Source organism: Sinocyclocheilus anshuiensis, unplaced genomic scaffold, assembly GCF_001515605.1.
Source record: "Sinocyclocheilus anshuiensis isolate Anshui unplaced genomic scaffold, SAMN03320099.WGS_v1.1 scaffold1639, whole genome shotgun sequence".
NCBI lineage: Eukaryota > Metazoa > Chordata > Actinopteri > Cypriniformes > Cyprinidae > Sinocyclocheilus > Sinocyclocheilus anshuiensis.
In genome coordinates, this window is record NW_015548336.1 from 600,157 (window position 1) to 614,241 (window position 14,085).

The 14,085-nt window shown below is 38.2% G+C and overlaps 1 protein-coding gene across 1 annotated transcript in view; it reads left to right on the forward strand.

Annotated features, from left to right (window-relative positions):
* The window catches only part of LOC107656552 (calmodulin-binding transcription activator 1-like), a 380,613-nt gene that overhangs the window by 219,425 nt on the left and 147,103 nt on the right, over positions 1-14,085 (forward strand). Inside the window, exon 5 of the mRNA XM_016444448.1 lies at positions 7,139-7,274. Within this exon, the coding sequence (XP_016299934.1) occupies positions 7,139-7,274 (136 nt within the window). The remainder of the gene's footprint in view (positions 1-7,138; positions 7,275-14,085) is intronic.

The following is a 14,085-nucleotide window of genomic DNA, read 5'->3' on the forward strand; positions in this document are numbered from 1 at the left end:
GGTAGCCTAATTCTGATACATGCAATGACTATCCATTATGACATGTAGGCATTTTTATATTTATGTAGCCTACACAATAATAATCTTTTACATTGCAGTCCTTTAATTTTTTATATTTGGCATGTTTGTGTGCTGCTGTGTGTGTAATAAGCAGAGTGTACGCGCACTGTGGACCCGCCTTTACTAACGTGCTCTTTAAATAATAAAAAAACTACTGCGCCATTGACTTTAGACCAGGTTTAAGTTGGTCAATGGCGTAGTCTATTTCAGTTGCCTTAAAATAGCAACGCGCCAACAATGCGCCTGAACACACCTCGTTTTCAGGCCAGCACGCCCATAGGCGCACAAATGGGCGCAAATGCATTTGCTATTTAAACAACGTGGTGCAGGATGGTATGATAACTGCGTCGGGCTGAAACTGGCAAAAAAACACTTGCGCCGCGCCTGGCGCCGCATTGCACCACGTGTATGATAGGGCCCCTAGCGTTTTGTTTGAAATGTCTTTAAAATAGTTTAGACTTTTGATTCAACCCTCAAAATCTCCTATAATAATTTCTTTGAGAAAACCACCTGAAAAGTCATTATTCAAAAACCGTATAGGTTTGCACATGCTTTACATTGAAGGCATTTTTTTCATTATAAACTCAAACCTGAAGTTATACTGCATATAGCGAAACTGACCTAAACCCAGGTCCCAGACCTCTAGCACCAGAACATGGTATCGCAAAGGAAGTGGAATTGTATCTTCTAGAAAGCCCCTTATCCATGCTTGACTGTGTATGTGTGTGTGTGGAAGGTTGTGATGCATCACTCTTCCTGAGGCTGTCATTATGACTTGGGGGTATGTTATGCTGAATGCTGATTCAGTACAGATTGACAGGCTCTGTGTGTGTGTGTGTGTGTGTGTGCGTGTGTGCGTGTGTGCGTCTGTGTGTGTGTTGTTTTGTGAGTAAGCACCTGTGAGTATCTAGGCATGCATCACTATTTATTTTATATCAGGTATTATGGTGCACATTATGTGTTTGCATGAATGACTCTGTGTGCGAGTATCGGTGTCCATGTTTGTATAAATGTCAGTTGGTGGTAGCTGGCTGTTAGAAGTGGTGTCTGAAAGCCTGATGGGTAATTGATGACAGCACATGCTCACTCCCTCCTGTGGAGTTTGGCTTCAGCCTGCTTACCTCCCTGATCTTCAAAAGCTCACTCGCTTTCTCTCTCGCTCACACACACATATACTCACAGGTTGAGAACAAAGAAAAACAACAAGTGTTGCATTAATCAAACAGCCTCTTCTTTCCAAGGGAATTGTAGCACTTTAGAGGAGCTGCCTGGTCTGCTGCTTTAGTAGCACTAGATCACCCAGCCAAACATTTCACCCTCTCTAATGCGTTTTGAGGACTTTTCTTCAGCAGGAGTTACAGCAATTATAATTCAGATGCTTCGCTTTTGGATGCATCATGCTCAGAGCTGTACAGCGGTCTCTAAATGTTTTTGGACACTTAAGCCACACTTAAAAGTTATTGCATTAGAGAAGAAAATATCAAGCCAAGTGGCATTTATTTTACACCAAGATAGCACAAGCACACTTTTCAAGCCAAACATTTCACAAAAAGAAGTTTTGGAGTTTAAAATGTTGAAACAGTAGATACAATGTTTTGAGTTTAGACAGAAAGTAAACCAAGTGGAATCCATTTCTCAGACTTTTGCAGTGAAATTCCTAAATTTGTAAGTGTTGTTCAAATACTAATTTTAGGGCATTTGGACAGTATAGTCAAGAAACTTCCTACATATTGCCAAAGGAAATTTTTCTGAGCAGCACTGTCTGTGGATAGGTTACATTTTATGTTTACAAAATGAAAGAGTTTACTCTATGGTTAAATTGTTTTCACACTGTTCTTTTTCTTGCATTTATTTGATTTTCTCAAACTCATTTGGAATATAATGAGAAAAATGGCAACAAAAAAAAAAATGAACATGACTGCTGTAAACTAAATACGTGAATGCTATTAGCTTTGGTAAATGAAGGATCTCTTGAGGTTCTGAATGAGCCCATGTGCAGATTGAAGGCCAAAGCTGATTATTCTCTAAGCTAACCTGTTGAGGCTCACTCACAGTAAGTTGTTCTGAATAAAGGCCTTCTGCTTTTCTATATTAATCTGTCACGTTTAGGCCTCTGAGACATATGGCCTCCTGTCATGGTGTTTTGACAACAGAGTAGTTGGCATTTCTCTGCAACATATAAATATGTATAATTCTGATAAATATAATTGAATGGCTTATGTACAAAGAGAGTGAGACAGAAGTCTCTCAGGCTGGACCAGCAGTCTGTCTTACACCCCAGAAGATGGCCATGCATTCCTTCAACTCCCTCTAATTAAAAAGTGGTGCATTAGGAAGGTCTTTGAGTGGATAAAAGCAACATCGGATAACTTGTGCTCACCACTGATAAGTAAGGTACAGAGACCTTTGACTTTGAAGCTTCACCCCAATTCCACAAGCTTTTTCCAAGCTAGAGATGGCCCTGAGCCCTGTGAATTTTCAGATCAAGAATCTTTACTCATCCTTGTGTAAGACAAGGATCCATTATAAGATGTTATTTTTTGTTGTTTAATGTTTCGCTCTGTAGGTACGTTTAGGTTGACCGTGGTATCAGCAAACAATAAATAAACGGCCATAGGAACAGAATGTGTTTTTTAATTTAAAAATCCCCAAATTTGGGGTTTAAAGATTTTTATGCACAGGCCTGTCGCTAGTTACTATACAGTAAAGCAGTTTTTCCCACATGTTACCACTAAACAGCCTTTTCTGATTTGTTCATCAGTTTTTACGGACATTAATGTGTAATACTGCATAGCAGAAGTTGAAATATCCATTAGCATTCCCATTCATCTCTTCGACACCATTTGAAATACATGCCATGTGACTAATCACTAGGGGTGGGCGATATAACCAAAATCTTATATCACGATATGAGTAATTTTATTTCACAGTAATGATATATATGAAGATATAGTTGTTTTTGCTTTAAATAAGGTCTTTATGATATCAACATTTTTGATACTATAAAAATTTCATAATTCTTGTCACCAGTGTCAATATCACAGTCAGCGATTAAGTAAGAATAAGAAACTAATTACAAGCAATAGGACAAAAAAAAACTACTGTAGAACAAATAAATAAGGAGTGCTATATACTGTATATTCTATATAAAGTAATCAAATGTATTAAACATATTCTTCACTGTGTAAATGAAATACCTGTATTCTTCTTATTAAATTTACAAAAGTTATTTGTGACCCTGGACCACAAAACCAGTCTTCAAGTCGCTGGGGTATAATTGTAGCAATAGCCAAAAATACATTATATGGGTCAAAGGTCACATTTAGTCAAGAGCAGTGAGAGATTTTTTCTCTTTTGTTGTTTGATTAACGTGACTGCTATCACTTTAGGAGCTGCCCAGATCCAATATACTGTTACACATATGTTTATTTTCTCAACTGTTTGCTTTCACTTAAGACCTAAATTACTCTGTTTAGACACCTGCAAAGATGAGCATTTTGACACATACAAGTGTGTGTATTTAACCGTTCAAGGCCTATAAAGCAGCAAAAATCACGTGCGCACGCCTCTCTGTCAACACTCAGAAACAATCTTTCAAACAGCTCACGCATATAGCTAAAGGAGTTCTCTTTCGCTGCTGATTGCATTTCAACAGCTTAAAATCACTTCTTTTTGCAAACTATAAATTTCCGTGACCTTGTAGCACAGCAACATCACATGAGCGTGTAATCACGATATAGAGATGATAGTCCAAAATCAAAAAATGACAAATTTCTACTGGTTAATCATGTCTACCGGTATATCACCCACCCCTACTAATTAATTTGTTGATGTATGATACTTTTATCATTTGTTTTGTCCAAACATAGTTCCTTGCACACACCAATCACTCCTAGGAGTGTGGGATAAAAGCCCAATATAAACTAAAAAAAAATGCAGAATCCCACACACTACTCAAACCTGCACCATTGCAAAATTATTATTATTATTAGCAATGTTTTGGTCAAACCAACCTTTCTCAGGCTTTCAAAACACACAAAAATATCAGAAAATTTTAAAACAAATCATTAAGAGTTAGGCCACCCCTCCAGGTATGCAGCCAATATAGAAAAAGACAAAAAGCAAAGGCTTAAATACTGTTAAAATAATTAAAAAGAAAACACAAACCTAATTCTACACCCAACTGAAAAATAATACAAATGTGTTTTTGTTTTTGGAATGATGTGGTTGAAATATGATTAGGGTTATTGTAACTCTTTCCTCCAGTGTCTACCATTCCGCTTCCTATCCTTGTATCTCAAGCTCAATCCCACAGCAGGCATCACAGCGAGCAGATTAATGACTTAAACAGTGCCGACATGGTCCCAGGCTCACCAAGAAACCAAAAGAGAGAGAGAATGAATGCGGTGCAGCAGGAAGTCTTTCAGAATGACATTCACACAGAAGAGCCCAGCAAGTTGAATGAAAGCAGCATCAGGTTGAAGATGACATGATAGAATGGGAAACAAAGAGAGAGAGATAGGAGATGGGATTAGAAGCAGAATTAATTAGTGTTAAGGTCAGCACATGACAAATTGTGGTTTTATAAAAAGCGGGAATGAAAGCAAGATGGGCAAACAGACGTAGCAACTACCCATGGCACTTGACAAATCGGTTGAGGGAGAACGAGAGAGGATTGTGCATGACAGATTTTGACTGGCATCTCTAATTAAAAGGTGCTGTCAGGGGCCACAGTGCGGGGAGAGAGGGGCCCCATCAGCCCCTGAGACTCGTCCCCGGAAATGATTGATGAGCAATTGCAAGATAAACAAGACGCCCCATGAGCTGAGCTGCAAACTGATGTATGCAGTATTATAAATAAATTTGCACCAGAAAGAAATGATAAAATAAACAAGACAATGCAGGCAGACAATGACTTGCCGTTTCCAGAGAGGCTGGGCTGTTTGGGTACGTGGGGAGTATGAGTGTTGTGTGTGTGTGTGTGTGTGAATGCACGGTCGAGTGCGAATGTGTGTTCTTGCGATGCCTCCTCGCTCTGCAGTTATTAGTTGTTGGGAAACATGTGTACTGTCATAAAGAGAAGCGAGCTGGGAGCTCTTCAGATGCATACACGGTATCATTATCAACCAGAGGGCAGTGGGATGGTAAAGTGAGAATGAATTATGAATGGAAAGTTGAGGATGTTCTCGCGCATGTTTTCCCCACAGGACGTGCTCCACCGCTCATTTGCATCAGCGAGGCGCTGCTGATCGTAGGTCTATATGAAATATACGGATTTCTCTCTCTCCCTTGACAAACAAAGCAGAGTTTTAGTATATTTAAAGTTGACATGAATAGAAAATTGACCCTATTTGAAGACGTTTTAGAAAGGCTACATACAGTACAACTGGGAATAAAAGATGCTAAATAGCTATTTGGCTACTGGTTACATACTTTTCTTAATACACTTTTTTTCTGGTCTCAACGAATGATTCATTGCTAGATGTTTTGTTTTTTTTTAAATATATACAGGAACATATATTAAGAAAGTACTAAAATCTTTAATGTATTCAACATTTTGAAATAGCTAGAAAATCGCAATATAAAGGTGCACTGGGATACATAAAGATGCTCTAGAGGGTGCACTTGACCTTCAGCCCTTTTTTAATGACCCAGTCAATTGGGATAAATATCCTTTTTTACTTGGAAATGCAATAATCTTAAAAAAGCTAAATTGTAGAAATGGTAAGATGTTGAGTATTCTTTTCTTAAATGCAAAAAAATTATAAAGAAAGGTCATTTAAATTATTACACTTTTGAGAATATAATTATCATACATTAAACTACCATCCAAAAGTTTGGGGTCAGTAAGAAGTCATTTTTGGTAATCTGTGTTGCATTTAGTTAATCAAAATACAGTTAAAAAAAAAAGTAATATTGTTTATTATTATTGCAATTTAAAATTACTGTTTTACTGTTTACTATTTTAAATATATTGTAAAAATTTATTTATTCCTGTGATGGTAAAGCTGAATTTTCAGCAGCATTTACTCCAGTCTTCAGTTTCACAAGATCCTTCAGATATTATTCTAATATGCTGATTTGGTTCTAAAGACACATTTCTTATTATTATCAATGCTGAAAACAGTTGTGCTGCTCAATATTTTTGGATTCTTTGATAAATGAAGGTTTATCAAATGAAATGAAAGTTCAGAAGAACAAAATTTGTTTAAAATAGACATTTTTTGCAACATTATAAAAGTCTATAATGTCACTTTTGTAGAACTCGCTTTTGATCAATTTACCCTTGTAGATTTAAAATAATAAAATAATAATAATAATCATTAGTGGCTCCAAACTTTTGAACGATAGTGTAGAAGTTACGTGTTAAGTATATCCTGAAAAGCATATATATGATTCGTCTTGTTTAAAAAATGCTAAACATATTGCAGATTCTGCAAGGGATATGTAAATTCATGAAGCAGAACTGCAAGTCACATTACAGAGGTAATATGGGTTTCAAATTCCATTTTATGGTAACTTAAAGCCTTCTTTTAAGTCAAGTCAAGTCACCTTTATTTATATAGCGCTTTTAACTGCAAACTGTACAGCATTAATTAGGAAAATATTGTCAAAAATGCAAAATGATAATAGTAAACACTCAGTTTTCAGTTAAAGGCAGTTCATCATTGAATTCAGTGATGTCATCATCCAGCTCAGTTCAGTTTAAATAGTGTCTGTAAGTCGACGATATCGCTGGAAATTAAGTGTCCCCAACTAAGCAAGCCAGAGGCGAGGCGACAGCGGCAAGGAACCAAAACTCCATCTTCTCCAGTTCTTCTCCTTTTATAACTCTGCATGGCCATGAACACCCATATACAAGTGTGTGAGGTGTGTGTGTACAAGTGTGACACTGGTATACACTGGTGCACCGCTGCTTCTCTCTCTCAGCCTTGAGTCAGCCTTCTTTGTACTTCTGCCGAATGAGTCCCACAGCACTAAAATTTCTCTTCCTCTCCCTCCCCACCCAACCCCATCTTCTTTCTTTCTTCCTTCCATCCACCCCTTCTCTTTCCTTTTCCCTCACTTCTGGATCTAGGCCACAGAATGGGTCGATGATTCTCTACAATAGGAAGAAGGTGAAGTACAGAAAGGACGGCTACTGCTGGAAAAAAAGGAAAGATGGGAAGACCACGCGGGAGGATCACATGAAGCTCAAAGTACAAGGAGTGGAGGTGAGGCCGTTTGTCCGTGCACCGTAGCGCACACAAACCCATCAACTTGCTTTGAGATTGTTGGGGTGCAAGTAATGGGCACACTTAAGAAAAGAAGCCCGCAGTTTAGTAGTTGTTGCACACACTCGGCAAGTCCCCAAGTCGACTCCAACTTTTTCTAGTCCACATTTGAGAATGAAAAAATACACCTCAGCAGCCCGAGTTTAGTTTTCCCTTGATAGCAAACAAAATGGAAGCAATTGTTTGTACCTTATTAAGCTCGGGATGTTTGCTCTGCTCCAGAGTGCCGGCATTAATCTTCCCCCATGCTGGGAACCACTGCCATCACAGGTAGACTGCAGGGCCCTTTTCTGCTTTTCCGCGCCCTGGCACAGCCCCGCTGTGTGTGTGTGTGTGAGAGCGCGCTTTGATTTATCTCCATTCATACACACATATACACGCTCACCAAACAGCGTGGGTGCTGGATCTAGAGTTTTACTCTTTTATTTTTTGGTGTTTGAGCTGAATATCTATCATTTTGTATGGTGTCCTCTGGATAGTTGAGCATGCTGAGGTCATGTGATGTTGTTTTGCATATGCAAGCCCAAACTCATATTATACAGTCATATAATTGACAAAACACACACACAGAATATTTGATGCACTTGCCAAGACATTGTGCATTATTCTCTGCTTGCTCTCTCTTTATGGAGCTCTCATTAGACAGTGAACAGACCTCACTTAACAACCGAATCCCGAATCTCTATTTTCTGGCTGTGTGTTTCCTCACAGCAGATGTTTCAGAGGAAGTTTGGAGTTTCTACCTTCTACCGATTAAATTCACTAGCTTTACCTCTTAAAGGTATAGTTCCCAAAAATTACTTTTACTCGTGCTGTTCAAACCATTATGATTTAGCATCAAACAAGATGCTTAACAGAATGTTTGCACTTCTGTTTTCCATACAATATTGGGAACAGATTTTCAAACTGCAAAAATGGCAGAAAGTCATCATAAAAGTCTATACAACTTGTGCTCTATATTTCATATCATTTGGACTAACAGGAAAAGACCAAAATTTAAGTTGTTTTTTAAAGTTGTATATAAAACAAATATTACTGAAGTGTGTTTTACAAGAAAGTGCTATTTCAGTCTTTCTACTTCAACATGTTTAATTCAGAGTGTTACTTTGCTTTTTTAATTATTTGCAAAAATTGAAAATGGTTTCAAAGTAAATCCTGCACCAATATTTCAAAGTAATTCATTTATAATCCTGAAGCTTATTCACATATTTGCATATTCACACACATTTACAGGACATGCAACAACCAATGACATTTGGCATTATTTGAGAGAGTTTGGCTAATAACTTAAATTTTGGTATATTCCTCAAACAAAGCTATTTAATCACTATGGACGACTTGAAATATAGCACACAAAGTCAATTTTAACTACTTTTGGTGTGCTTTTGTGGTACTTTTTTTGACAGCCACAGGCAGATGTTTGTGGCTTGGATGATTTTGCAGATCATCTCTTTTTGTGTTCAACAGAAGAATGAATGTCAGTCAATAAATGATGACAGAATCTTCATTTTTGCGTTAACTGTTCCTTAAAGGACATTTACAGTAATAAAAGTTTCTCAACGCATCAGCCAGTAGAGTCTTGTAAAGTTCAGATATATGTGAGAAATGCTGCAAAGATCTTTATAGGCCTCTGTCATCTCTGAGGTGTCCTCTGACCCACACACATACTGAATTCTACTAAAAGATCTTGTTTGAGCTGAGGTAACTCAGAGCTGAACTCACTCAGTGAGCTGAAGAAACACTCAACTAAACCCCTCTCTCTTTTCTTTCTCCCTCTCTCCTTCTTTTATATCTCTCAGCCAGCACCGCCTGCTGTCATCTGGCAGGCTTATCCTCTAACATGCCTCCATATATTTTTTCCTGTGTAAATGGCTGTGGCTTACAGTGGGCTAATTTCAGAAGGGTGGCAAGAAGGCGTTGGGTACTAAGGTGGACTCAGCAGAAAATTTCATGTCTGGCAAGCAGAGAAAAAAAGAGTGCACAGTGAGAACACTTCCTAGCGTACAGCAGGCTTAAAGGGATAAGACAGAGGCATTAATCTTCCCCCATGCTGGGAACCACTGCCATCACAGGTAGACTGCAGGGCCCTTTTCTGCTTTTCCGCGCCCTGGCACAGCCCCGCTGTGTGTGTGTGTGTGAGAGCGCGCTTTGATTTATCTCCATTCATACACACATATACACGCTCACCAAACAGCGTGGGTGCTGGATCTAGAGTTTTACTCTTTTATTTTTTGGTGTTTGAGCTGAATATCTATCATTTTGTATGGTGTCCTCTGGATAGTTGAGCATGCTGAGGTCATGTGATGTTGTTTTGCATATGCAAGCCCAAACTCATATTATACAGTCATATAATTGACAAAACACACACACAGAATATTTGATGCACTTGCCAAGACATTGTGCATTATTCTCTGCTTGCTCTCTCTTTATGGAGCTCTCATTAGACAGTGAACAGACCTCACTTAACAACCGAATCTCTGCCAATCATTTTCTGGCTGTGTGTTTCCTCACAGCAGATGTTTCAGAGGAAGTTTGGAGTTTCTACCGATTATCCATTAAATTCACTAGCTTTACCTCTTAAAGGTATAGTTCCCAAAAATTACTTTTACTCGTGCTGTTCAAACCATTATGATTTAGCATCAAACAAGATGCTTAACAGAATGTTTGCACTTCTGTTTTCCATACAATATTGGGAACAGATTTTCAAACTGCAAAAATGGCAGAAAGTCATCATAAAAGTCTATACAACTTGTGCTCTATATTTCATATCATTTGGACTAACAGGAAAAGACCAAAATTTAAGTTGTTTTTTAAAGTTGTATATAAAACAAATATTACTGAAGTGTGTTTTACAAGAAAGTGCTATTTCAGTCTTTCTACTTCAACATGTTTAATTCAGAGTGTTACTTTGCTTTTTTAATTATTTGCAAAAATTGAAAATGGTTTCAAAGTAAATCCTGCACCAATATTTCAAAGTAATTCATTTATAATCCTGAAGCTTATTCACATATTTGCATATTCACACACATTTACAGGACATGCAACAACCAATGACATTTGGCATTATTTGAGAGAGTTTGGCTAATAACTTAAATTTTGGTATATTCCTCAAACAAAGCTATTTAATCACTATGGACGACTTGAAATATAGCACACAAAGTCAATTTTAACTACTTTTGGTGTGCTTTTGTGGTACTTTTTTTGACAGCCACAGGCAGATGTTTGTGGCTTGGATGATTTTGCAGATCATCTCTTTTTGTGTTCAACAGAAGAATGAATGTCAGTCAATAAATGATGACAGAATCTTCATTTTTGCGTTAACTGTTCCTTAAAGGACATTTACAGTAATAAAAGTTTCTCAACGCATCAGCCAGTAGAGTCTTGTAAAGTTCAGATATATGTGAGAAATGCTGCAAAGATCTTTATAGGCCTCTGTCATCTCTGAGGTGTCCTCTGACCCACACACATACTGAATTCTACTAAAAGATCTTGTTTGAGCTGAGGTAACTCAGAGCTGAACTCACTCAGTGAGCTGAAGAAACACTCAACTAAACCCCTCTCTCTTTTCTTTCTCCCTCTCTCCTTCTTTTATATCTCTCAGCCAGCACCGCCTCTCTGTCATCTCTGAGGTGTCCTCTGACCCACACACGTACTGAATTCTACTAAAAGATCTTGTTTGAGCTGAGGTAACTCAGAGTTGAACTCACTCAGTGAGCTGAAGAAACACTCAACTAAACCCCTCTCTCTTTTCTTTCTCCCTCTCTCCTTCTTTTATATCTCTCAGCCAGCACCGCCTGCTGTCATCTGGCAGGCTTATCCTCTAACATGCCTCCATATATTTTTTCCTGTGTAAATGGCTGTGGCTTACAGTGGGCTAATTTCAGAAGTGTGGCAAGAAGGCTTTGGGTACTAAGGAGGACTCAGCAGAAAATTGCATGTCTGGCAAGCAGAGAAAAAAAGAGTGCACAGTGAGAACACTTCCTAGCGTACAGCAGGCTTAAAGGGATAAGACAGAAGGAGATGTTTAGAGGAAGGTCCAAGTTGTTCTTTTTCCCACAGTAAAATGTAACCACTGCTTTCACCGGATAAAACCAGCTTGACATTCTGATAGAGGATACAGGAACATTTCCTTTGGTGTTTCACACAATAATTAAAATCGAATGGTTTGAAATGGCAAATGGGTGAGCGAATGACAGAATTTAAATTGTGGGGGTAATGCTGAAATAAGTAATAATAATTATTCCAATCATTTTTTTATTTTATTTTAGCAATGTTATTTTTTTATATTGTAATGTTTACATTTAAAAGAAAAATGCACACAATATATAGCACAGCCTACATAGACTACCATTCAGAAGTTTGGGGCCAGTACAATTTTTTTTAAAGAAATTAATACTTTCAATAAGCAAGAATTCAATTGATTAAAATTGTTTCAAATAAATATTGTTCTTTTTAATTTTCTATTCATCCTTAAAAGAATAACAGCACAATGGATTTCCATATTAATAATCAGCATATTAGAATGATTTCTGATCATGTGAAAGTGAATACTGGAGTAATGGTTGCTGAAAATTCATCTTTGCCATCACAGAAATAAATTAAATTTTAAAATATCTTAAAATAGAAAAGCGGTATTTTAAATTGTTATAGTATTTCACAATATTACTGTTTTTACTGTATATTTAATAACATAAATAGATACTGTATTTATTTTCATAGCCTTCAATTTGCTCCTTATTTGAAGAACAATGGGTAGGAGGTAAAATAATGTGTTTATTTTTTTCAGTAAAATATAAACAATGGGCATTTTTATTGGAATAATTGAAGAAATAATCAATAGATTAATTATCAAAATGATTTTTAGTTACAGCCCTGTTTTTGAGTAAACTGTCATTTTAAGAAATCCCCCTCTGTGTCTATGAAGTGACTACAGTCAAATGACCGCCTCCCCATAGGTGAAGCATAATGAGGCCTCTGATCAGATGGCTCCATCAGCGAGTGGACTCCGACGGTCCTGTGTTTCTCTCCACCCGCTATGAGCAGCAGTATAATAGGGGAGTGGCCACTCAGTACGTCCTCCCAGCACACCCCAGACCGAGCATGGAGCGATCAATCAGAGCTGTGCTCTTCTGGATAATAACCTTGCCCTATCAGTCTGCCTCAAACCTGTTTACTGCAAACGCAAATAAATGACGTGACCTTCACCTTCAGAGCCGTTTCACTGAGGGCTTTTTCTCCAGGAGGGGTGCGTGAACGAGAGGTGTCATATTGTGTGGTCTATGTGTGTTTGAAACAAGGGCTGGTAAAACTCTGGGCTACTTGACTATTCCTTTAAGTGGCAACTGTGGTGGCTACCCAGCCTCCTTCACTCTCCCTCTCTCTCTCTATAGAACAGATGAACCTTGAGTTCACAGTAAAACTCCTTGTTCCCTAAAATTGGAGCAAGACGTGTGTTACAGCATTAGTACTTAACAGGGCGTGAAATAGCAGCCTGGCTTCCTGACATCTCCCCATCACTTCAGATGAGAATGTAGACGGTGAGATAGATGAGCATCCCCCCTTCTTCTTCTTACTCGTTCCCACAATGCAACAGGGCCACCTGAAAAAGGCATGTCCATTACTGGCTATCTAGTTTCTTTCCTGGTTGTAGCTGACGTCTTCCTCCTCTGACCATCAGCTGCAAAGGCCTAATCAGGAAGTCAACCACCCGTGATCCCAGTGCACAGCAGACTCATCTATATTCCTAATAATTCCTGGCTACCTAACCGCTTTCAAGGATAGCTGTTTTGTCTTTCTATTACATGGCTTTTTAGTACCATCAATTCAAGGGGCGAATCTGATGAATAATGTTGCAGGAAAAGTGCTGAAAAGTGGAAAAAGTTGAGTGTGACATACACAGGTAGCTGATCTCAACTTTTTCTGTCTGTGCTGTAAATTCTGGCTGACTTGAGGGATCATCAGAGTTCAGTTTGTATTTGTGTGGTGCCTTTTACAGTGCATTGTTCCAAAGAAAATTGATAAATTTAGAGAAAAAGAAAACAGTGTCTTGTAAACCCCCTAAAACTCCCTAACTAAAATAAGGAAAACTCCCTAGGATTTGATTTGATTATTTATTTTTGGGGTTTGAAATTTGGCTTAAAGTCCCTGTAAAGGCAATATTAAATATGTGTTCTGAGTTTGTCACACCACAGAAAAATGTATTATTAACCACTCAGCCAAATTTGAATGATGAAAAAATCCGCCAAGTAAATAAAATAAGTGATCAAAATCTTGAAAAAATGAGCGGTATCCTCTGCTCTCAAACGCTGGGGGCGTGTCCGGACGGGAGGATGAAGGCCGAGACGGGAAATATTCGGTTCGACCCCATTTACCAGTAACAGCGGATTATCAGTGAATCCAAGTTGTCTCCGACGAAAGTTTATAAATTTATCCGGTGTAAAATGATCACTGCAGAGGCGGGTTTTGGTGGTGATCCTCAGCTCTCCATCAAGGTGGCTCTTCACAAAATTAATCTAACTCTTTTTGATATAATCATTATTAGGAAATTTAAAAAAGGACACCGAGCTGTTTTGTATGTTATCGCAACCAGGAAATACACATTTCAGTGACAAAGGCATAGCTAGCTAGCAAACTGTGTAGGCTAACTAACGGTAATGACAGCAACTCGCGAACCATTGATGCTAATGCGCTCTAGTTATTATAGTGTTAGGGGAGGGGCCATGCTCAGTGGCTCCAGTGTGTCATCGAGACC